The sequence below is a fragment of the Pogona vitticeps genome, chromosome ZW-PAR (assembly GCF_051106095.1).
Source record: "Pogona vitticeps strain Pit_001003342236 chromosome ZW-PAR, PviZW2.1, whole genome shotgun sequence".
NCBI classification, from domain to species: Eukaryota; Metazoa; Chordata; class Lepidosauria; order Squamata; family Agamidae; genus Pogona; species Pogona vitticeps.
Genome location: NC_135800.1, coordinates 6742749 through 6768951, shown reverse-complemented (window position 1 = coordinate 6768951; position 26203 = coordinate 6742749). Strand labels below are relative to the sequence as shown.

The following is a 26203-nucleotide window of genomic DNA, read 5'->3' as shown; positions in this document are numbered from 1 at the left end:
TAAGTGAGATATTTAAGGAGTTGTTTTACCCGTTTCACACAACCAGTCAGTTTCCATGGCTAAGCAGGGATTCAAACCCTGTTCTCCAGAGTCCTAGTCGTCACTCTATATACTACAACACTGGGAATCACTGTGTTACTCACCCTCAAAACCAGGAGGGCATCTGCAGATAAATCCAGCAGCTTCTTCATAGCTGAACTGCTCAGGGAAGTCCTTGTATTTCCCATAGTAGCTCTGATTAGACCGTTCAAAGCACTCACCACCATTGAGACATGGATCTGTGGCACACTCATCCACATCTTCTTCACAGTGCTCCCCCATATACCCTGGTGGCAGAGAGTAAAGGAAATGTCTAAGTTGACTGGCATGTGCCTGGTATATCACAGAAACTTTTAAGTGAAACTAAGGGGGCTGATTCAGAAATGAAGCTTCTTCCTGAACAAGGGACAGCCTACTAGGCTGAAATGGTTTGTCCGTCTGTTTGGCTAATGCACTGTTTAGAAACAAGGGCAGACCAAGAAGGCTAAGGTGCTATTCTGTTTGTCCCATACATACATATCTAATATTGAATATAAATCTGAGATAAATAAACTAGTTAATTCATCATGATTTCCCTAAAAGAATTCTGGAAAATGGGTTTTATGTATATTGTGAGAATTCTTCTTTCTCTAATCCCTAGTTCCTGAAGACCTTTGGGGGCAGACAAGATTATTAAACTGCTTAAAATCTGTAGTTGATATGCACACTGAAAAGCGGCTGCATTGAATCAGACTGGCACAGGGCTTCTGGGTGCTAACAGGCTGAACCTGCTCTCTATGGACGTCTGCTCTGCACCGCCCACAGAACTGGGATAATGAACATTATAACTGCAGCATATCCCTAAAAAACTTTCACAAATTAAATTAAGCCTGAGTCTGGCCGTTTTTTTTTTTTTTAAACAATACTGGGGTTCCTTATGCTGTCACAGAGAAGGCCAGGATATGTTGAATTCACGAAAGGGAAAACAGTTTCTGGATTCTAGAAGATGCACGTGAGGACTTCGCTTACCTGGCCAGCAAACACAGTGGTAGAGTCCAACCCCTTCTAAGCAGGTAGCACCATTCTGGCAAGGCTGAGAAGCACACTCCAAGATGTCCAGCTCACAATATGATCCTTCAAAGCCAGTGTTGATGCAGTCACATTGATAACTAAGGAAAAAAAAACAGCACAAAGCTTCTGACTTCATGTTAGGCAACTGGCTGCTGCTCATACTGAAAACTGCCATATATCCTGCAACTTCAGATTTCCATTTCATAAGGATTCTTGGGACTCTGGAGCAAATGCTTTGCTTATAACTGGGCTACCTGATTTACTCAAACATATTCCTCACCTTCAGTCTCTTCCTAGTAACTTCTGAGTTGAAAGGAGGCAATGAAAGTAATCGTACAAACTAATTTGTGGCCTTATTTCTCTGAATGCCAACATTATCCAAATGCCACAACTGCACAAAGTAAATCTGGGAGAACCCAATGCTTTTCAATGTAGAGAGAAAATACAACTTAAAAAAAAAATAAGGTGGGCAAAACTGTCTGGAACAACCCAAGCAAAGTGTGCTCTGTGGACACTGAAAAGCTGGCTGGTGTGAGGATCCATATGCAGAGAAGAAGGAGAAATGAATGGAATGAAATGATGGGCTGCCTGGGCAGAAGCATCTCACACTGTCATTCTTTGCTGTTGGTCTCATTTTTAGTCTCTGCACAAATGAAACAAAGTCAAGATGATATACTGGAAGTAGTGGCACCCCTGCAGTAGCAGCCAGCCTCTCACCTGTTGACAAAGTCATGGCATGTGCCTCCATTGAGACAAGGTTGGCTCTGGCACTCATCAACGTCTACTTCACACTCGGGTCCCTCATATCCTGGCATACACGAACAGGTGAAGAACCCAATATAGTCATTGCAGGTGCCTCCATGCCAGCAAGGATCTGATTCACATTCGTCAATTTCCACTTCACAGTTCACACCTGGGGTTGAGAGAGAGTGAGAGAGAGAGCAAGAGAGCTGCTCTTATTGGGACTTATGCACAACCCTTCTAAATAGCAAAGTGACTAAGACCATGTGAACTATATCCATACAGTAACAATTTTATATAATGGGCAACTACATGTTACTGGACTACCACTCCCATCTGTCCTAGCCAGCACAGGCAAGGATGGGAGTTGCTTCACTTCTGAAGGGCCACAAGCTGTCCGCTCCTGATGTAGCGAACACATTCGGATCGCGTGCCCTGCAGCTTATCTCCCAACTTCTAGACAACACATGCAACCTGTAAGAGTGGCTTCTCTGGAGGAACTCCCTCAGGGAAGGTGTCCTGCAAAGAGCAGTGCCCTGTCTTTTCCAGAATTGCTCTGTGGCCCCATGAACTGCTCTGGTTTAACATCACCCCAGAGCATGAAGCCCTGGAGTGGCACCTGCAAACCCAACTAATCCCATTTTCTGGCAGCATTCTGTTGTGCAGCAGTCATGGCTGCACTAATCCTCAAGGAATGCAGGCCCCCTAATCTGCTGGATCAAGAGCTGTCAAGCTCCAGCGGACTTCCTTGCATCCTATTCTATCAAGGAATGCTCAGTCCAAGCTGACCGAGGGCCCCTGACCACAACTACACATTTCAGTGGCATAAATGAGATCATATTAGGGGTGCATCCGTCTCACAATGAATGAAAGGGGATGCAGAAGGAGAAAGTGCCTGCTAGTTATCACAAAGCACACTTCGGTTCAGCTAGAAAGCAAGATGCCAAAATGACTTGAGATACATTCTCTAGAACAAGCTACAGTATATCTTAAACGAACAAATACCTGAAGCCTGTGGACTTGAAACTGTAGCAAATAACTTGTTTGGACACATTTGCTTCATGTTATTTCTTTATTGCATCCAATTACCGCATTGCTACACTTCAAAGGTCATGGATATACTGCAACAATATTGTCATATTATGCTTTAAAAAAAAACACACCAAAAAACACCAAGCTCACAGCCACCTGAGCAAACCTTCTTTTAGATGCCCTAGCAGCCTTTGCACGACTCCTCTCTCTCCCCATCTTTTCTTTATACAGTTGGAGAGAGCATTTAAGACATCCAGTCTAGTCCCTGCTCTATACAAGGAATCTAGAGCTAAAGCATCCCAAGAGAGGGTTTTCTAGGGTCTGTTGGAAAACCTCAAACAAGGAAAGTCATCATATTTCCAGCTAACTGGCTCCACGGCTGAACTGTCATTACCATCAGTTTCTTGTAATGTTTCCTGCGATGTCCAAGCAGGATCTGCCTACCTGTATCTTAAGGGCACGAGAGAACAAGTCCCTACCCTAAACAGGGGTAAGTGTGCATCTTATACCAAAGGTAGATGAGAGAAGCCCATTGGGAAGCTTTCTTAGAGGCTCACATTTTTAAAACCATCTTTTTAAATAGCCTTTTCACAAGCTGATCTAGCTAGCCAGAAATAACTTTTTTTGTTGTTGTTTCTAGCAACTGTCAATTTTACATATATCTGGGTGGCTTTTTTTCCTCCATCTATAAATTTAGACACTATTATAAGCTTTTCAAAGCATTACTCACTTGTCATGAGTCAAGGGAGGGAGAATTAAAAAGTGAAATGTGGAATCTGCTGGAGAGGAGTGAAATGAAGACTCCAGGCCCTCCTCCTCCTCCTCCCTCGCTCTCTCACCATTTTTCCCAGATTCCCCTCATCTCCCCCTTTTGTTCTTGTGGAGCAGAGCAGAAATTCCACTGCTTCACAGGCCTGGCCTCCCACACAACTCCTTGAAGTGGTGACTAAGAACCCAGAAAGGGGGCACTTGCTGTTGCACCCCTCCCTCCACTCACACACACACACACCAGTAATCTTCAGCCAGTCATCCTCACATTCCTTCACAGCAATGTAACTTCTGTAAAGCAATCTGCCATTCCATCACAAGGATGAGCAAGGCCAGAGAGGGTGTCTGCGTGCTGGCTGGTACCAGGCTGGAGGGGGAGGGCGCGCTGCAGCCTAAATTCCATCCTGATACCAGAGGGTGGGGGAGGAGGGTAGAGGAAAGGCCCTCCTGGTGGCGGCTTCAATGAAAAGCTGGCAGGTGCAGAGGGAGTCCCTGCCAACTCGAACGGCCCAGAAGAGACTGTTTGTCACAAGCAGATATAAATCCTCAGGCTCTGCTGGAGTTGCTTGTGGTGGCAATGCAGTTAAGACCTAGGGTCTCTCCATCTCAGAGCTGCTGCTTGAGCTCAGATTATTATCTTCCAAAGCACTGAAACGTGAGATCACCGGCCGCCTCTGATGAGGAAACACACCACTCCCACCATATTTTAAGGGTTTTATTTATATGACTTTTATTAAAATAGTGACAAGGTCAGCTCCTGCTTATTTCATATTAAAGCCAGCTCACATTTACTATTTTATTCAGTCTTATTATATTTTATGGCTGTATTAGTTAATATATAAATGAGGTCTGGTGGCAAGAAGGCACCCTCTCCCCTAACCTTCCCAATAAATATTGCTGAGCCCTGGCATGCTCACGATCTTGAGGTAGGTTGAGCAACTAAAGGGCAAACTGCAAAAGTTTATATAGATATATATATATATATAGTAATCTTAGAACTGTAGAGCTGGATGGGACCCCAGGGAATCATCGACTCCAGCCCACGTCAAAGATGCAGAGTGCGGGATCAAACTCCCAACCTCTGGCTCTGCAGACATGTTCTTTGAGAAGAGACTAGTGACATGTGGGAGGCCCCTTTGTGGAACCTGAGAAGAAGTAAATGCCTCCGGTACCTGTGTAGCCAGCCAGGCACTCGCAAGCGTAGTGGTCCATCAGGTTGAGGCAGGTGCTGTTGTGTCGGCAAGGCCGGGAGGCACATTCGTTGATGTCTATTTCACAGTGGTGGCCTTGGAAGCCTGGCACGCAGAAGCAGTTGTACTCATTGACTCTGTCGAGGCAGATGGCACCATTTTGACATGGACTTGAGGCACATTCATCCACATCCTCCTCGCAGTGGAGCCCCAGGTGGCCAGGCTGGCATTCACAGGTATATCCCCCATTGTTCTCAATGCAGGTCCCGTTGTTGCGGCAGGGTCGGCTGGAGCAAACAGAAAGCTCAGCTTCGCAGCCATCTCCACTCTGGCACTGGCAGCCAAACCCACTGGAAATCCTGATACATTCAAAATCAGGCTGCAGGCAAGGACTGCTTTTACACTCATCACCTTCAACGCTACAAGAGAGACCTTTCAACCCTGGCTCACAGTGGCAGGTGTAATTCAAGTATCCAGGTGTCCTGCTGCAAACCCACCCTGATGGACAAGGGTGTCCAGTGCATACATCATACAGAGAGTCACAGTCTTCTCCTGCATAGGCTAAGGGGCTCTGAGGACAGAGGCACCTATAGCCATCTTCCAGGTCCATGCAGGTCCCTCCATTCTTACATGGGGAAGAGGAGCAGACACTGACCTGTTCAGAGGACACAAACCCTGCAGAGAGAGAGAAAAAAAAGCAAGCTGGTTGGATTAATGCTGAAACAAATGGAATCTCACTGGTCAGCTTGGAGATAGATGTCCCTGGGTGCCCCTGTGCAGGTCACGTTATCTTGTTTTGCGCTGGCAAAAAAAGGCAGCATTTGCTTAGAATGACTACTTGGCCTCATGCAATCCTAGAACTCTTGCCAAATACCCACACTGGTATCTGAAGGTACTTGGCTCAATCTGACTATGTGGACAATGTGGGTGGCAGGGACTTACACTGAAGAAAGAAGAGGTGACAGGATCAGAGATTTGAGTTAGATAAGAACAGAAAAAGGGAACAAAAGACTGGTGTGGACAATGCAACAAAAAAGGTAGCATCTTCCAGAAAGAACCACATTCAATGATATTTAACTGTTTGACAGCAGTTATAAAATGATGATACTTCTCAGTACTTGCATGATCAGAAGACGCTTTGAATTCCTGCTATATTTCCTTCCCATATTGCTAACCCACTTACTTACTTACAGGTACTCACTTATTTTCCAACTTTCTCCTTAAAAAGGGCCCAGAGTGGCTAGCATAATTAAAAGACAATGTTTGTAAAGAATAAGTATACAAATATTAAAAAGAATCAAACAAATACCACATTAAAATGGCAAACAAAATCAATACCAAGAACAGATTCAAAGCCACAAATAGACCTTGTACAAAGCTTCAATGGAAAAGATATGAATATCATTCAGAAGTCGTTACCAGGTGTGAAAAACCACATTGACTCACACAATTCGCAACTTATTTCTACTCACCAACCACTATCTCTTTATTTTGGAGCCATATATAAATGTATAAACATCTGCCATGTGATCTCACTCTTAGGTCTGAGGAACTGGACTTGATCCATGAACATTCATATAAAAACATAGCAGTTAGTCTTTAAAAGGCCGTTATGTTTTCAATTTTAATTTTCATGTTGTTTTTGGATTGACAGCATTCTGCTGCTACGCATGTCAGGGGCTTGCCGCCCTGCTGGCTGTACTTCATATTAGAGGCATTTTGCCAGTGGAGTGCTGCAGCCCTTCTCAAACGGCTGGCCCTTCCCTGACCTCTGTCCTGCTTGTTTTTCTCCTGCCTTCCTTCATAAGCTACCTTTCTGGGGTGGGCAAGATATACAGGACACACTGCAGGCTTCAGATACACCCCTTGCTCCCTTCCCCCACCATCATATGACACTGGGGAATGTGCTACGCTTCGCACTGCACAAACGCACCCTTTATCCTGCCCCCAGCCCCTTTTATTCTCAAATTCCCACTCAGGCAGAGAATAGAGATGACAGAACGTGCCTGGAATCCAATGGAGCAATTAGAGCGGGAAGCCTAGGCTCCTGCTGTGTAGCAGGGCTCCTCTCTCTGGCAAGCCTTTCTTAATGAGAAGCAACTACTCTTAGCAGGCCTTAAGCACAACTGTCCAATCACTCCACCTACTGAAGCAGGTGTGTACAGAAAAGGCACTCCCAACTGCAGAGAGGACTGAACCTGAGCCTGAGAACAAGGCTAATATCTGCCCACCTTAAGTTACAGACCTACTGATCCAGACACATTGTGGGCAGCATCTGGACAGAGCCTTTCTTAAATACTCCCTCCCTTCAAAACACATCTCTTGATTGGTTGTTGTGGGTTTTTCAGGCTGTCTGGCCGTGTTCTGAAGGTTTTTCCTCCTAACCTTTCGCCAGTCTCTGTGGCCAGCATCTTCAGAGGACAGCAGTCAGAACTCTGTCTGTGCTCTGGTGCAGTTTGTTGGATAGTTGAGTGTTTATAGCTGTGGGGTCAGCTTTTGTTCTTTTCAGGTGATTGGGCGATAATGGTGATCAGCATGTTTTTTGTTGTGGGTGTATTGTTGTGATAAGGGGAGAGATGATCTATAACTGTGATTGATGGGTATCGTTAGCTGGTCCTTGTGGCTGGGTAGAGTTCGTTGACCTTTTGCAGGCTGTATTTTTCAGTGCTGGAAGCCAGGCTTTGTTGAGTTTTAGACTTTCTTTTTTGTTTTAGCTTGTTTTAGGGCATGTTCAGCTATTGCCAATTTTTCCAGTTGTTTTAGTCTACAGTGTCTCTCATGTTCTTTGATTCCGGTGTGGATGCTGCGTTTTGTGGTTCCAATATATACCTGACCACAACTGCAAGGTATCTGGTACCCTCCTGCAGTGGTACTTTGCAGACTGTAATATTTGTTGTATTTTTGTGGTGGGCCTGAATACTGTTTGTAGGTTTTGTTTTTTCAAAAGTTTCCCCATGTGGCCCATGACCCCATGACAACCGGAAAAATTGGCAGTAGCTGAACATGCCCTAAAACAAGCTGGATATGAAATTCTATTTCAAAACACAGAAGTACTGGACAACACCAGCAATTATTATGTTAGACTGCACAGGGAAGCCATTGAAATCCACAAACACCAGCAGAGCTTCAACAAAAAGAAGAAAGTCTAAAATTCAACAAAGCCTGGCTCCCAGCACTGAAAAATACAGCCTGCAAAAGGTCAATGAACTCTACCCAGCCACAAGGACCAGGGATCACTGCACACAAAAGACCAGAACTGACAACAATGGACTATACAGTCTGATTAAGGATAAGGCAATTTCCTGTGCTTCTGTGTATGAATCGTTTCTGAACATGTGGTAAATCATTTAATCTTTCCTTTTTTACTATTTTAATAGACAAATACAAACAAAAACCTGCATCTCAAATACAGTACATCTAAACATTGGATAAAATGTGGTGAATTTTGAGAGCAGCTTTTGCAGTATTTTAATGATATAATGGTCTTTTATTGTCAAATGAGCTATAGCAACACCAACTACAATTATAGGAGAGACAACATGGGAAAATCATTGACGACCCATGCTTATGTATCAAAGTATGGGTAATGATGTCAGGTCCTTTGCACTGCACATGCCGACAGTTCTCTGTAAGAAATGTTCCAGTAGGAGATGTTACTGGCCTAAAAACATCACCTTGACCCTTTTGCTCTCTGGCCTGGTTTGTTCAAAGTACTACGCAGTCCCCACCATCTCCCCCTAGGAAGGGGAGAGGGGTTACGCACTAGTGAGGATGGAAAATAGATTAGGATAAACTTCAAAGGCCACCACAGACAACAAGTATAAGCTGAACATTTTTCTTCTTCACTTTCTCTTCCTCACTAACCTCTTTCTACCTGCTGTGCAAGTAGAAAGTAGTAGGAGTGTGCTTTTACAGATTTCTCGATAAGTAAATTATTTCAACATGGGACCATGGCTAAAGCTCTAAATGCAGGTTAATTTCTCACCTGAAAGTTCATATGCACTTTCAACCCAAAGTAATGAAAGACTACATCATATGTAGTTAAGTTCACATAGGCCTTACTGCATTTGAAATAATGCTATTACTGACTGCAGGAGGGAAGGGGCTAATTCTACCCCCTTCAACTCTCAGTGCTGCCAAAGAAAAGACCCTATCGCATGCTTCCACCAAACAAACCTATGCTGCTAACGGGGCTTTCTAAGTCTACTGCTCACATTAAAATATAATAGTCTTTAAGGTGCCATACATTTTTGTCTTGTCTTGTCTCTTTGGATTTTGCCTGATATGCTCGCACAGACTAAGATAGCTATCTCTTCTAAAACTAGCCCACTGCAAAGTTCCTACAGAAGGAGGCAGCCTTTCAGCGTCAAGCTAGTTAAAGCTTTATACAGAAGCACTGGCACTTTGAACTGGGGCCCTGAAAAGAATCAACAGTTAGCATAATCGACATTAAGTCGAGCGTGATACATTCTGAAAATTATATACCAGAAAGCAGTCTGCCTTCCAGATTCTCTATCAGCCATAGCTCCCAAAAACTTTTCAAAAGCAATCCTACAAAAAGTAATCTAGCTTGAGCTGCTGCTGTGTCAGAAAGTGCCCAGACTAATTTTTGTTTGACCTAATAAGAGAAGGAATCTTTTATTCCTGCAGAAAAGGGCATTCTAGTACAACTGCACATCCCAGCTTGGCATGCAAACAAATGTCACAGAGTCTCTGCATGTAGAAAGACTGCTGCAGCCAGCCTCAGCACAAGGCAAAGAGGCTCTTGGGTGATCACCTCCGGGGCCTATGGCTCGTTTCAAAATGACTAAGAGTTGCAAGAATGACACGTGTTTGCCTCTGAGCATGTGCAGAATATGGGACTTAATTTCAGTTACAGCATTAACCCACTTTCAGAATATAGTCTACAGACTGTACTTTACTAGATATCTAAGAAAGCAATGTCTACTGTCAATCCATTTCTTAGTCAAATGGGAAGTGCTAATTCTGCCCTTTGAAGCAGTCACTGATCTGGGACAGCCTTCTCCTGCCTGCATATTCAGACAGAAAGCTGCCGTATACAGAGTCAGACCAATGGTCCTCCTAGTTCAGTGTTATCTATCCTAGTTAGCTACATCTTTCCAGGGCTCAGATAGGATACTTTCTAAGGCCTACCTAAAGATGCTGGGAATTGGAGCTGGCGGGGGGCAGAGTTTTGAGATCTTCTACCTTCTGAGATAAAGAGGCTGTTCACCTAGTGTTGGACTAACTAGTTTGGAGCAACTCCGTCACCTCACAGAGATGTCTTCATGGTATACTGATCGGAGTAAGCAATTAGGAATGAGGAGACCTTGGTTCAGATACCCACTGGGCCAGTTACACTCTGTCAGGCTGACCTACATCGAAGCTGTTGTGAGGATACAGTGGGGTGAAGGCCAGCCAGGTATGCTATGAAGTGACTGGAAGGAAGGCAGCATATTTCAGGTACCAGATAGAAGAGGTTTTACATTTTAAGGCTTTTAATACGTGCTGGCTCTACTGCTGCCTTTAACTCTTCCTGTGTTCTGGTGCTGTTGTTCTTTTAAAAATTATCTCATTGTGGCTGTCTGAAGTGATGCAATAATAGCACTTATATTACAAAGCAAGCTAAAAAACTCTTAATAAAATGCATGTGCTGGGTATCTTCCTTTTCCAGTGTTTTAGCTGCAGCAACAGGATGTCGGACCTTGGACAGTTACAGTGTTTTGTAGATACAGTCGCTGTTTATCCTGGGCTAGAGTAGAAGGCTAAGAGGCCTTTCCATATGCTAATAAATTCAGATTAATTCCCAGATATCAGATTAATTCACAGATATTCACAGATAATTCACTTTCTGACAATTATCCTGAAACTGAATGAAACCAACGAGACTAATAAAATAATTGCACAAGGTGCCTCTGCCTTTTTGAATTTCTCAACATTGCTTCCTAGCTTTTAAAAATATACTTGGAAGCTAATAGGCCTGTCTCCAGAAATGTAGATCGAGGTTGAGCCATGCCTACACTCCTAGGATGGTTTCATTCAGTCAGTAGTCTCCACTTTGAGACTGAATTCAGCCACAGACTTCAGAATGATAATACTGTATCTGGGCAAATTATTGCACTTCTATGCTCCTTCTCTGTTCCTATATATATATATATTGTACAGCTAGCTTATGAAGAATTCTGTAGATCTTGAAAACATAAAAAATTTTGTGGCATTCTGGTGGTCTTTAAAAAAGCACTGCCTGACTGTGGGTTTTGTTTTTAACACAAGAACCAGCATGTTTACTCACATATCCTTGTGTTTAATTTATATTAAAGACACAATTTCCTTTAATATACTAAAAAATTTTACTTTTGAGGACACATATGAATTCTGCCAAATAGACCAGGCGTTGCTGTTGTTGTTACAGATATTATTTTTCTTTGTATTGCCAGACTTTCAAAGGCTCTGAGGTTTCCCCCTCATGCACTTTTGGCACCTCAGATGCCATGCTAACATTAACCATACACACAATACCTGCTTCTTTCAGACAGCTCTACTGATAAGGAACCTCCAAAATGACCCCAACCTACACTTAACATTCCAAGGGGAAAGCCACAAGCATTCTGGATTATCAGCCTGGTTCCTGCATGAGGCATTTTGTTTTCTGCATTGGTCTGTCATAGTCGACCAAAATGTTCATCAAACAGGAGCAAATATTTCTAAATGGCTGGGCAAGGAGATTGGGAGTCAGAAACACTTCTTGACAAGATGGACTTGTGGTGGTGGAGGTAACCTTTTCTCTTTTGTGGCACTGTTCTCCGTTGCATTGCTTGTTTTCCTCTCAAGACAAGGGAAAGAGAAACAAGGAACTCCAGGTCTGGAGTTAACTCTGTGACTCTTGACTACATCATCCTCATTTCTGTCCATTTGTGTGAAATGAGAGCATCTGTCAAATTACAGCCAAAGCAAATGAAAAACATAAAGGTACATGCCATTATACAAAATTATTGCCTTCTTGCTCCACAAAAAGAATAACTGAGAAATCAGAAGACTGGTGTGTGTTTTGTTATCTATTGTTAGAAGCGTAGGAGTTTGAGAGCACCAAGGTTCATGAACATACCCTCTGCACTATTGTGCTTGCTTGTACTGTCATGCCCCAACAATTTAACTATTTTTTCCTTCCACACAACATGAATTATCTCCTGTATAATTTCTAATTCTAAGGGGGATCACAGAGCAAACATGATGGCACCATGGCACTAGTTCTGATACGATTATGGGACACCACCATTGAGAGGGAATACATTTTGCCCTCACTGTGAGGTTCAGGAGGCCAAGAACTTGGGCTGAAACTTTCCTGACCATCCACACTGTTGTAGTGGATTTGATATTTACTATCCAGACTTTCACCTTAATCAGCTTCAGTTAAGAATGCACACTAAGGTAATACTTTATCAATTTCAGTGAGAGAAACATTTGGATTTGTTTTCTCATCCACAACCTTCAACTGCATACAACCAGGTAAAGGTAAAGGTAACAGTTCCCCTTGACATTTAGTCCAGTCGTGTCTGACTCTCGGGGGGTAGTTCTCATTCCTGTTTCCAAGCCTTAGAGCGTTTGTCCGAAGACAGCTTCCGTGGTCACGTGGCTAGCGTGACTAGACACAGAACACCGTTACCTTCCCACTGAGGGGGTACCTATTTATCTACTTGCATTTTAACATGCTTTCAAACTGCTAGGTTGGCAGGAGCTGGGACAAGTGACGGGAGCTCACTCCATTACGTGGATTCGATCTCACGACTGCTAGTCTTCTGACCCTGCAGCACAGAGGCTTCTGCGGTTTAACCCGCAGCACCACCACATCCCTAATACAACCAGATGAGGGAGCAAATCCAAACCCTTTCACAGAGGCTCACAAAAACTTATGAAAAAGAGTGAGAGAACATTCACTCACACAGACACTGTTTCAACTCCATGTTCACTGGATTACTACAAATACAAATATGCCAGGATTAATTTAATCAATGCTCAAGGTGTAAATAGACAGGGAACTGTTGTGAAGGGAATCACGCCTTGTGGGACTAAATACAACTCTTTCCCCAAGCCTAGACACTTTGGTACTTGAAACCACTCAGTGGTTCGACAAAGGCATCTCATATACTCTCAAGTCTTGTTCTCATTTTTCTAGTTATATGATGCATTCAGATAAATTCAGATGAGGTTCTCAACCCAAGGCCATTTGCCCATATTAATAATTTAAAGCTTTCAGATGCATGTCATAACCAGTGCATCATATCTATACTGTTTTATTGGGCTTTGGAACCAATTTCTAAAGAACTGATTCCCAGTGGGCTCAGGTCCCTGTTGACCTGCAAACGCTTGCCCTTTAGAGTTAACAACATAAACACAGAAACACTTTGGCCCCGTGAATGACATATAGAGCTAAACAACTATGGAGGGGTCAACTTTGAAGAAGTGATGGGAAGAGTTATGTTTCCATGGCAATGGAAAGGCAGGCACTTGCTTATATTAGTAAATCCTGGGTGACCTGTGCTGCCCTTCTCCTCTCCTGGTCAACAGAAGGGATTAGCAGAAGGGCATTTTCTCTAGATGGCTCCAAGGAAGGAAGCAAGGAGCTCGGGAGCTCGGTGAGAGGCAGGGTCTCCTCCCCAAAAGCTGCCAAAGTAGCAGCTTTTGCTTTTGCGGGACATGCTGCTCCAATTTAACAAACTCACACTTACTGAGAAGCAAGAGGTATAAAGGCATTGATAGAAGGCGTTTTTAATTATACAATCACCCTGCCTCATTCACAGAATTTCAGTAGAAGGAGCAAACCGTGACCCAAGCCTTCACCCTTGTTTTCCTACTGTATCATCTCTGCTTTACTTCTTACAGCATGAAAAAGACAGCTGCACAATGTCTTTTGATTTGCAGCTCTCAGAGCACTTCCACCTGAAAACTCCTCCTAAGAGACGGTATGCACGGATCCCTTAAATTTACTCACAGAAACCACCACACCCAGCTCCTGGTAAGCATCTGTGCAGTTCTACGGAGCTTTCTGTAGAAGAACATGTCAGTGTTAAGGATTTAGGTCCTGAGTTTGTGATACTATCATTTCATTTCCAGCATGAGAAGATGCCTTTTTGACCCAAGATCACCTCAGGGACACCTAAGCAACTTAGCCCTCTACATCCTTCCACTAATACCACCTTCAATCAAACCAGGTGTCAGAAAATAGCCCCATGTTTTACCAGGGAAAAGACAGGGATATAGCTTCTCTCTTTTCCTGTTCTGCTTTAATTGATCCCCATGTGACCATCAAAAGCTGGTATAGCTCTCACTGTCATTATACTGTATGGTCTACACCCCCCCCCCACTTTTCCTCTTGGTCCATGCTACAGAACATCTTTTCTGGGATTATCTAGGACTGTGCTTCAACCAGGGCTAATCAGGGCTTATCACCAGAACCTATTCAGAAAACCAGGAATCATTCTCAGAACAAGAGCACTGTGGAAAGGGGATATGCAGCCCACCTTATTCCTGAGTGACCACATGCCACACCCACAACAACCAGATATAGAGATCAGCATACAAGTCAAAGTGACGAAGTTCCAAGAAAATACAAATGTTCATGCTCCTCAAGTTAGTCAGTAAGCTAAGTCAGTAAGTGGTAAGAAAAAAGCCATACAAGATTCCTTGTAAGGGAAGCTTTAAATAGGCAGCAAAGATATGCACAAGATGTGACACATCTGTTACGATTTCCCAATTTTGTGACAGGAAAGTGAAACCAATGTCTAATATGATAAAAGGTCCCTTATAGAATCAAAATGGCTGGTCTCATTGCTTGTTTTCCTTTTTAAAATATGCAACCTTTTTAGGTTGTGTCACTAAGTGATTAAGTTAGAAGCACTACAATAACAAAGGTGGGGGAGTGCATGGGCATATGACATTTGCTTGCTGATTCCCCCATCTGTCTGTGGAACTCACAAGGACTGAACCTGCTTCCAGTGTGGCTTACTGGTATCAAGGACTCAGTCTTGGCACCTGATACCTGGGATATATCAACCTGAACTCCCTTCCCTGCAAAATCCTTTGTTTGGAAACACCTGCCTTTTTCAGATTCCTCTTCCATTTCTGTCGGAACTGCCAGTGCCAAAATATACACAGTGAATATTCATGCCAGCATTAAGAAAGGTGTGAAGCATGCTCTCCATGAACAGAGGGGCTAACCAGGTGTGCATTTGATCATCCACCTACAGCTGCATAGAGATGAAACTGCTCCAATTATCAGGTTTCGAGGAGGGAGCAATACAAGGCCCATAAATCCATGCTGGTTTTATGGTTGTCTTGTCTGCGCTGCCCAAGCAGCTCTTTGATCTTCCATTTCCCATTGTGGCCCTGCTCCTGCCTGCAGAATCCCCCTTATAAAAACTCCTCAAAAGTGACCTTCATGTTTTCTCCCTCCCCTCTGATCTCCCAAGCTGCTGCTACCCATCAAACATGGAAATGGGATCAGGGGTGGGAGTTCCTGTGTGCTCTGGTTAGCTATACGGACTCTCAAGCTTTAATTCTAAATCCAATCTAAATACACTAGCAGCTAACGCGGGCAAATCAGCCACTTAGGAAGGAACATTGTGGCTGGGGCACGTCTGAGCTCCACTCAGAGTATCTACATGATATCAGGTCAGACAAATAAGACTCCCTCTCCACCTGTTATATCAAGCAAGTTGCCTATTATACACAATAACTGAAATTTCATAAATGATAAATAATATCAACTGATGTTGTTTCAGTGATTGGCACTGCCTATTTTGCAAACAAATTTAAAATGTGAGCATGTCAGATTATTTAAGGAAATGGTGTGCTTGGTTTTCTATCTTACATTTTGAAAGGAACTGATACTAAACTCTTTCATGTAATGGCATATTATTGTTTTACCTTTCTGCTTCGGTGTTATGAGCTGCTTTGGGAATTTTGATATATAAGTTAAAGTGACGGGAGGAGAAGGAAAGGGGGTACCTCCACAAAGGGAATGTCCCTCTTTCTAGTTCAGTGCTTCATGACAAAATCAGAAGCACAACTAGCAGGCTGTGAAACCAGACAGTGCCAGATTGAAAGTGGCTTGGCATGTCTTCCACCATGTGAACTGCACCACCTCAGTTGACCCCACGATTTTCCTGGTCTGCTGGATGGACCAATGACGGTACCTGCATTAAGCTTTGTACTGCTGGCACTATTTGAACCTGTCTGAACCCTGACACCTGTTGAACAACAGGGCAGCTGGCTTTGATGCCATCTCAGACCATGCTGGCTCTCAAATGCAATAATTCTGTGCCCCCAATAATTCTGTATTACTGACAGGAACCAGACAAGCTGTATGTGCATATCAGGAAATTCTCTCTCTCTCTCTCTCTCTCTCTCTCACACACACACACACACACACACACCACCCATTCAATCCTTCCTATTAACAACTATAAACTCTGCTAGTCTTCTGCATGCCACAAGACTCTTGGTTCATTTGATACCTTCACTTATTTCATGCCATTTATAAAACAGACACTTCTGTTTCAATGAAAATTTCTTAGCAGCCCACCCAAAGGCAGGAACAGAAAAGGCCTGTCAGCTGTCACTCTAGCTGGAATGCCATAACTGCTATTGAAAAGGGCCTATAATTTATACCTGCAAATCATATGAGATGGTCCTCTGGTGTGAATTGGCGAGCTGGGGGGGGGGTGCTACCTCATGCATCATATATTCACTAACAGAAACATTCTAGACCGGTGTGATCTTAATTGCAAAAGACATATGCCTAAAAAAAACAATAGCTTAGGACTCAGAGTTGATTCCAGAGACAAAAACTAAACTCATAAAACACTAACTCATTTGAAATTTTCAGCCCATCGCTTGGCTTGTGCATGCCTCAGCTTTCCTGTTCCATAAAATGGGGACTGTAACAAATGGCAACTACAATGCTGTTGGAGAAGTTTGTATTCTCACAATTTCAGACAGCCAAGCATACTGGCGGTGAGTCTCCTCTGCATATAGGATCTACAAAGATGTCTAGTGCTCAATAAACTTTTTAGAAAAAACACTTTTTTAAAGGACATAACTACCTCTCCAAAGGTAAAAGAAAGAAGAAGAAAACCGCCTTTTCCTAGGTGTTATCCTAAACAACAATCTTCCTCAACAACCCTCACAGCACCCTGGCCCATTCATCAATAATGCTGCATGCCACGGGCCTGCTTTTTTTGCAGCCATACAAAAGTCCCCATCATTGCTTCACATGTTTTCAGTAGCCATGGTTACTAGACACAAAAGCAGCCCCACTGCGTCCCAGTAACCAGCAGAATTCCAGAAGCCAGACAAAGAGGCAGGCGGGATGGGAGAATATGAAGGGAAAGTTTTCAGGCGTAAACACCGACCCTTGAAACCCTGAGTTAGTGGACAGAGATAAAGAAAACATGATCCAGCTGGCAGAAGGATGAAGAGACAAGGCAAGTAGAACCTCAGGTTGGAACAAAAGGAATCAGCAAGAGAGGAAAGCCAAAAAAAGTCACTTTTCGTACTCTGGACCTGCTCCTTTTAGCTCTGGCCCATTGCCTGGCCAATTTGAGGCAAGCAAAGAACACCTGATAATTTCCCACATCTTACACCCATTCCTTTTTTTTCTTTTCTTTTTTCTTTTTGGAAAAGAGAAAGAGGAAATATTATGGGTATTATTCCTGAAGAGCTCAAACACTTGTCTAAACGCTGATTTTCCCTGGCACACATTTCAGAATATATTCAAAGAGACCATGAACTGCACTGCAAAACGGAGCATTTTCCTCCAACTTCACTGACTGCCTTCCAGCCACATGTCCAGCGATCCTGCTTATTAGAAACCTGTTCCCAGGAGAGCTGGATGCATTTTCTGTTTAAAGCCACCGGACAACATCTTAATAACTCCCCCCCACACACACACACACACTACCACTGCATCCCCCACCCTCACCGCAGCCTCTCCCTATGGGAGGACACAGACTTTTTGAAAGTAACCAGTTGCTAAATGATTCCTTCCACAGCTAAAGCAAGGGGTGGCTCTCTTCTTCCCACCCTTACACTATAGATCTAAACCAATCTGAAGCTGGTTTACATTTTCAGCACACACGTGCCTACAGAGTTTTGGCGTGCTGCATTTGCAGAGAGATGAGACAGAATGGGTGACCGCTCTTCTGGAATCAGAGCTTTTGTTTTTCTGTGACAGAAGCTGGAGAAGCCAGATTCCAAGCCAGGTAAGAGGGAAACAGAACAAAGTCAGAGAACTACTTACCCCAAAGCCAAAGGGAAAGAGGCAACAAGAGAGAAACTCTGAAGTCCATGGCAGACTCTCAGGAAAGTGGTATATCTACCCCCAATCAAAAACAATCTCCAGGATGGATCCTGGTTGAAATTGCCACTAACACTCCTCACATGCCAGGCTCAGGAGACGACCATCATCACCACCACCATGCTCAGGGATGCTGTTGAGACGCTTGCTGACTCCATGCTTTCCACTAACAAGCTGGACAGACTCACTGTCCACTCGCCACCCTGCTGGAGCAAAAGAAAAACACAGCCTGGATTGCTGGATTGGAGGGACCGAAGGAAGTCATGTGCCAGACGTTGCTCAAAAGCATCACACAATTAAAAAAACAAATAAAGTAGTCAGATAATCTTTGCCTTTATCAGTTTGCAAAACAGCAAAATAATCCAACGAGAGGTTAAACATTTTTTCTTTACCAAACCCCCTTGCTACAAAAGGGTGAACCAATTACATTTTTCTGTGGCATTAAAGTAGCTGTGTCCGTCCACAAAAAATGCTGACACTCTTTTGGGCTGAATGCTGATGGAGAAGATCCAAGGAGGAAAGGAAGAGTGGGCACGAATATTTCTTACTTACTCTTACTACTATCATTTTTTTAAATGCACATTAAGCATTTCAGAGGCATTTACACACATCAGTTTCCCAGAAGCCGAGAACACAGGTGGTATTTGTATGGCAAGCAAATAGATTACTTGCAGTGTGATGACATGAGCTTCGTAATTGTAGGAGCCTTATACTGAACCTATCCCACTTAACTCTTTGTACAGGATTGCAGCCTTCAACTCACAAGGCCAATCATATCCTGCCAAACATTCTAATTCTAAAACATGGGTTATTAATAGATCATAACAAAATTTCCTCCTGATTTTAAATATGCTGTCATTTCCAAAGCCACAGGAGTCATATTGTGTCCTTGCCAACTTGTGGCATAGTGGTCCCAGGTTTTTACAGCATATGCTCCTGCACAGGGCTTCCCATTCATTTAGAGGTCTCATGTAGTTCTTTAGCACTTTTCAGTTTAACTATGCGCTTCACAGAAAAAAGATTTCACACAGAAGCACATATTATTACCTTATTAGGAGAAGGGCAATACGTCAGTGGTAGAGTATCTACTTTGTATGTGGGAAGTTCTACATTCAGTCCCCAGCTTCTCCAGATACAGAGAAAGACTGGAACTCCGGGGAACCACTGTCAACAAGCACAGCAGACAATACAAAGGTAGATAGAGAGGAAAAGGCAGAGGCAGAAACCATGCTTTGCACGCAAAGGGTTCCAGGCTCAATACCTGCCTTTCCAAGAAAGACATTTATCTAAAATCATGGACAGCCACTGCCAGTCAGTCCTGACTATGCTCACATGGGCCATTCTTCTGGCTCAGAATAAAGCAGTTTCCAGTATTGCAGGGGCAGGAAGCTGTCACTGCTATTCAAGCCACATAGCCTTTGATGTCTTAAGGGAACTCTGAACCAAAAGAGTACTGAAATGGCTTTGCTTTCCCAAGAACATGGTGAGGATCATAAACCATGGCTAATCCTCTAGCACAGTCTTCCCAATTCTGGATCCCAGATGTTCTTGTATTACAGCTCCTATTAGGGCTGGCTATGGCTTCCGTTAGTCTAAAAAGATGTGTGGGGGGGGGGCTCTAACACGTCCTATTGAACCTACTTTTCCTCAATGGAATTGATAAACACACAACAGTTTTATCAGTGTCATGGAGAGTCCGTTTAATGGCAACAATCTAAATGATTAATAAAAATCAGAACCAGCAACACCCATATGTGGCAGCAAGGACATACCCACCTGGCCCACTGCTACGACTAGATCTAGAAGATATTTTTGCATCTAAGAGACAGGAGGTGTCACATAGCACAGATCAGAAGGCAACTGAAGAATGTGAGCTCACCTGTGACTTCACTGCAGCCTCCAATCTAAACAGTGATGGGATTAAATTACCTCTAATAGGAATTATGCATATATAGTGCTCTGCTCTTAGCTTATCCATTGAAATCTGTCCTACGCACAGGATGCAGCAGAATCTGTCCATCCTTGTCGATAATCCTTAGCCAGCTGAAATCCAAAGAGGCAGCAATACAAAGGTGACACAATGAGTGTACTCAATCCACAAGATTAAAAAGGTAAATTCCTTTGCAAATAGAAACTAGTGCAAAACACAGTATGATTGGATCCCACTGTGAGGGCCAGGTATGCCTCTATTATGCTAAAAAAAACAGTGGATAGGAAAGGCTAATCAGATAATTGGGGGTGGGGGAACCATTCAGACAAAACAATAGACTACGCCCCCCATTTAAATTGCTTACCACTTTTTTCTTTCCACTCCATTTAAGCAGCTTATCGAACTTTTTCCTTCCACCTCATTTAAGAATCTTCCTTGTAAAACAGGAATACAGCAACAATTCTGAATTTTAGCAAAAGACAATACTTTCAGAACAAAAGAACATCACTAGGGATGGTTTCAGATTTAGAAATTTTGAGAAAAATAAGCAATAAACAAGTACTATACTGTACTGGAGTTTGCAAGATAGTACAGATGATTATTGCCTTTAAAAAAGTTACAAAAAATGGCCTTGAGGATTCACTTCAAAAATGAAATGTTTGAAACAAGATGTTAAATTTCAAAAGTAGCAAAAATAAAGAAAGCTTCCAGACGATTGATAGAAATAATTCATTTCACTGCTTTGCTTCAAAACACATGGCTTTGATACATCAGCAATTTAATTCCTTGTGCACTTCTACCGCACGGCTCTTTCCAATTCCATACACGTATTAACAGCTGAATATTTTTGGTTCAAAAAGTTGGTTGAGGCATCCTATGGACATAGGTATGCATGTAATCAGAAGTTCATGGCTTTGAGCAGTTCTATTTAACAAAACCAATGTTGCACCAAAGGGGGAGTGTCCTTCCAAATACCACAAGGCAATGAGATCCACTCCATATTTTACCACGCTCAAATTTAGGCAGAGATTCATCTGGTGTCTTACAGGAGCAGTGGAGACAGACTGATGGATGGAAGGGATGAAAATAAAATCTAAGAGATATAGTAGATCTTTATAGGAGCCTAGAATCTCCACAAACCTCACAGACAATTGCAGGAGACACACAAGTAGTCCACACATTCCTAAACTCCTTTTGGAATTCTTCCTCCTCATTGTCTTGCACCATTCAAGGGAGACCGGGCTTGAACAAAGAATCCTGATCAGTTCTTATGCAATAAAATTAGTAAGCTCTTTCCTGACATTTATACAGCACTTTAAACATATCAGACACATCCAAGTGAAAGAATGATACTTAACGCAACACTCTAAGGCCTTTTGGTGAAAGGATGGTGCTCCAATAGCACTTTTAAACTTTTTTAACCGGAATGTTGATGGATAAGTTTGGCAACAAGGAGCTGGCTTTGGCCACTGCACCAACAATTGACTCTGAAGACCAAATTGTCATTTGGTAAACTGTTGACTAACAAAATATTTTTTAGCAAAAACAGTGCAATGTCTTTCAGTGTTCTTATGACAATGCTGGGTGAGAAAATGAAAACAGGGTGAAATGTCCACTTATCAGTTGTCCCACCTATTCCAGAAGATAGATGGGCTTTCTGTCCACTGGTTAAGACTTGGCTGGTAATATCAATTTGTCCTCAGACAATTTGGGATGTGATGCAACGTGCAGAAGAATCACCACTTCTCAACCCTCATTAGGCTAATCATGTTCCTCAAAAAAAAGGTACAGTGGCCTTCCTGAAGGCATGCCTACTGTGTTGGTGAATGCAGTGTGGGAATATCACCACAGGGTCCCAACACATATCGAGGATGGGTAATTTAAGGAATCAATTTCTTTTTGATGTTTCAGACTCTCATCCCTTCCAGCTGTTATAATGACTCTGTCTGGCACCCGGTGCCCAGGATGCAGCCAAAGAATAGGATTGGGGCGTCTCACAGTTGCAAGTTAAATAAGATAAGATAAACCTGGAGGGGCCTTGAAGATAAACTGAGTTAATGGCCCTTTTGATAACTAAATAGAAGCTTCAGTTTCACCAAAAGGAGGCCATTCCCCTTTTGCTTTTTGCACCAATGGCATGGGAGTCTATTGTTCAGAAGTGGTAATTTTTTGCCAATTCCTTGTATATTTGTTTAGGAATTCTATAACCCGCCTTTCAGCATAAACTTTCAGAGCAGCAAGTAGTTAGGAGAATATAACAAGAAAATTATACCAGAAAAATTCTACTGTAAAGCCTCTGTTGTCTGGAATGTAGCATGGATGCAAAACTTAATGATCTCCCTCATTCCATCTTGCATGGACAACAGCCACAAATGGCAGATACCAGCCCTGAAGACTCTTATAGACGAAAATACTCCAGGTGAGCCACAGATGAGACACATTCATGCCGAAAAGTAAAATTTAAAAATATATGTAACAACATCTTATTCCTATGATGTGAATGAGGAGGAGGAAGAGTTGAATTAATCTCCAGGAACCGCTGTATGTGTTATGTGAAATTATTAGTGCATAACAGAGATTAAGGGCAAAACAAGGAAGTATCACTGGATCCTGTGGTAATTATCATTGAATTACTTGCAAACTCTGATCAATAAGTAACAAAATTGAATTCATGTATCCTGCTCACTTCAGCCAAAGTTTGAACAGAACCCATCACTTTTCTTAGTAAGGAGTGACTAGATAAAATATTAAAATATGCCTGAATATTTAATAATAAGAAAGGGACATCAAATCATATATGGCAACAGCAACTTCATGCCTCACAACATCTGGACACCAATTACCCAAACTTCCTCCTACCTAGGTCTTCAGATAAAAAGAATCAGGATTCTCGCAACAAAGAAACAGAATCAGGTGCAGTCAAAAGGATTACTTCATGCCACTATTCTGGGCATCATCTTCCACTGCTTTTATAGAAAAAGTGTGCTTTCAGAGAACACATGAGCACAACCTTTTCCTGCATCCAGTTCTTTGGGCAAATGGGTGGTCACTCCTGTTTCAGTAGCTAAAGTTTGGGATGCATGGAATACTAGGAACAGAGGAAAGCATTTCAATTTCTTTGGTTAAGTGTGCTAATATGTAGTGTGATTGGCACACCTGGAAACATGTGTAAGATTATGTCAGACAGCACTAACAAAAAGGGAAAAGGCATAGTCCTTTCAGTAGCTGTATGGCTTCAATTCCTCCTTCAATACATCTGGCCACAGCTGGAATTGACAGAGCACTAAATCATTTTTATTTAAGGAATTCAGAAGTATAAACAATGGTTGTGCCTGCTAATGCAGTAATATACGAAGCTGCCCTTAGAAAAAAGAGCTTCGTTTCGTTTAGTCGTTCAGTCGTGTCCAACTCTTCGTGACCCCATGGACCAGAGCATGCCAGGCCCACCTATCTTCCACAGCCTCCCGGAGTTGTGTCAAATTCATGTTGGTTGCTTCGGTGACACTGTCCAACCATCTCATCCTCTGTCGTCCCCTTCTCTTCTTGCCTTCACAAGAAAAAAGAGCTACCACTATTTGTTGGTATGTGTCATAAAGTCAAAAGTGATTTAATAGTGACCCTAATAGAACTCTCAAGGTAAGTGAGATATTTAAGCAGTTGTTTTATCAGTTCCAGCCCCCAGTGAGTTTTCATGATTCAGTAGAGATTTGAACCCAGGCCTCCTGAATCCTGGTCCTAGTTAGAACATTTATCTCCAAATTGTATCTCAATATCTCAGGGTAATGGTACAGAAAAAGCAAGGTAGAACAATGTAAACTATCTGAACTATTTTGAAGCAATTTAAGCAGTCATTAAAGCAAGACATACTTTAATCACCAGGGCCAGCAAACCTTTATGTCTCCAATGAACAAGACCAACTGCAGCCCGCTTTACAATACAAACATTCAATTGGAAACAAATACAAAACAGTCAAAGAAAGAAGGCACAGCAAAATGGCTCAGTGGCTGACATTCTACTGACAAGCAGGTTGGAAAACGTTGTCCCCTAGAGAGAAGTTGGGCTGGGGGTGGTGGAGGGGAAGCATGCAAATTCGGGCTGTGCCCCCTCCCTGTCTTCTGGGATGGTTGGCCAGTTCAGAGCCTCCTTTAGACTGAAGCTAATGAGCCTTGTGTAGGTCAGGCCATCTGCTCCTTTATTAGACTGTAACAATCAAAACCTCTTTAATCCAGCCGCACAGCTCTCTGCTGACTTTCCAGCACTTGGGATGGTAATGGGAAGGACTGGAGCTTTGCCAGCCGCTCATCTCAGTCCCAGTCAGTTGCTAGAGCACACAAACCCCATATGGTGAATTAACAAGCTTAGTCCAATTAAGGGACCTTAATATAAGACGCTAAGGCCTCAAATTGCCCTGCCTTGGTGCACTTGGGAGGGTTTTTGTAGTGTAAGCTGTGAGTCTGAGTCATCCCTTGCAAAACCCTTCCTGGACCGGTCATCATTTGTGCCACCTCCGCATCACAGTGGACTAAGCTGCTCCTTAACCTAGGACTAAATTTAGAGGCAAGAGGACGCAGCTACCTCCCAGTGTAACACTCATTACAGGAAGCTTGCACGCTGTCCAGCACCAAGCTTTCATCCCCCAACATAAGAACAAAAAAGGTGTAACCAGATTTGACCAAGATATAGAAAAGGATGAAACTACAAAGGTTTTGAGAGTTAAAAGTCCCAAGTCAGCCTTGGTTTAAATTAACCAAAGTACCCTCAAGTACCGCAGCAAAATCCTAAGAAATATTTTTATAATATCAAACTCATACCTGCAGCAATCAACCTTTCTAACAAGGTGCATGCAAAAAGAGAACAGGCTCCTTAAAAAATACAAGCAAGCCAAGGATAAAGCATGTCTCAAGAAATCTATTTTATATAGATACCCCTTGTAATTTTATTCTTGTCATTTGCACATACTCTCAGAGGCCCACAGGGAAGAGTTAAACTGATCCCATTATCCTTTTAATTTCACCTTCCTAGCTAGAAAAGGGTTTCTTTTTTCCTTTCCAAAGATTTGTTTCTTCATATAGGTGCACAGCACGTCCACTACCCCTGCATGGAAAAATGCATGCACATAGTATAAAGGAATGAATTTTAAATTGTCAGCACCGGCTAAGTGCTTTATTGTTGCTGGACTTTGTTTTCTAGTGGTGTGTTGTTTAGTGGCAGGCAACCAGGAAAGCCCAGCACACCAATCAAGAAACTGCCTTCTACAGAAACTACTTAAAAAGACTCCAAGAATCAATGTCAAGAGTCTAGAACTGGAACGCTATACAGATGCAGCTTTCACATACCATCATGTGGTATAAGACACTCATTGTATCAAGCTGCTAGCAGACTGAAGAGACATATGAACTCAAAAACCATCTTGCTGGATAAGGAGGGTTAATCTAGCATTCTGCTTCTCACAGTAACCAGCCGGATATATTGAAGATGCCCATAAGCATGGCATGAAGGCAAGAGCCCTCCCCATCTGCTTCCCCAGCAACAACAGAAATACATGTTGGCTCTTGGAGACACCATGTAGCTCTCATGACTGGGACACACTGATAACCTTAATTTTAATAAACTTGTCTGATTCCTTTGTAAAAATATCTGGGTTAGGATTAGAACTACCTTCCCTAGGAGGTCATGTTGTCTCAATATAAGCGAGCACTCCACTAGTGGTTGGAAACACTGTGGGCAATATTCCACTTGGCTTCTGCACAGCAGAAATTTCCATTACTGCTAACAGGGCCGTGCTCTTTGCATGTTACCATTATGTAAGTGGAGGGTGGGATTTCTTCAGAGGCATCACTATTTTTGTAATGGCAGTGCTTGTGCAAGTGTCGAAATCCTGCATCAGGTGAAGCTCAACAGGAGCCCAGCCTGTTTTGTGCAAGCTTTTGACACTGTTGCTGCTTCATTTAGCATATCTGTTAGGGTTTATTTGGTTAGTCTCTTTTTTTCTGTTTTGATGTTACTTTTAAGTATTGTTTTAACAATGAATTTACTTTTTCACCCTTTTTATATTCTAAAAAGGTAAAGGTTCCCCTTGACATTTAGTCAGTCGTGTCC

General features: G+C 42.8%; 1 protein-coding gene across 3 annotated transcripts in view; it reads right to left on the bottom strand.

The window, feature by feature from the left end:
- The window catches only part of CRB2 (crumbs cell polarity complex component 2), a 79040-nt gene that overhangs the window by 21364 nt on the left and 31473 nt on the right, over positions 1 to 26203 (bottom strand). The window contains exons 1-8 of one of the 3 annotated variants that reach the window (XM_072984985.2): positions 21245 to 21323; positions 20469 to 20566; positions 19222 to 20217; positions 18118 to 18377; positions 4803 to 5495; positions 1807 to 2002; positions 1048 to 1187; positions 144 to 326 (exon numbers count right to left, since the gene is read on the bottom strand). In XM_072984985.2, the coding sequence (XP_072841086.2) occupies positions 144 to 326; positions 1048 to 1187; positions 1807 to 2002; positions 4803 to 5495; positions 18118 to 18166 (1261 nt within the window). In that variant the 5' untranslated portion in view covers positions 18167 to 18377; positions 19222 to 20217; positions 20469 to 20566; positions 21245 to 21323. Of the gene's footprint in view, positions 1 to 143; positions 327 to 1047; positions 1188 to 1806; positions 2003 to 4802; positions 5496 to 18117; positions 18378 to 19221; positions 20218 to 20468; positions 20567 to 21244; positions 21324 to 26203 lie in introns of those variants that run through there. The other 2 variants (XM_072984986.2, XM_078382669.1) reach the window with 2 other exon arrangements.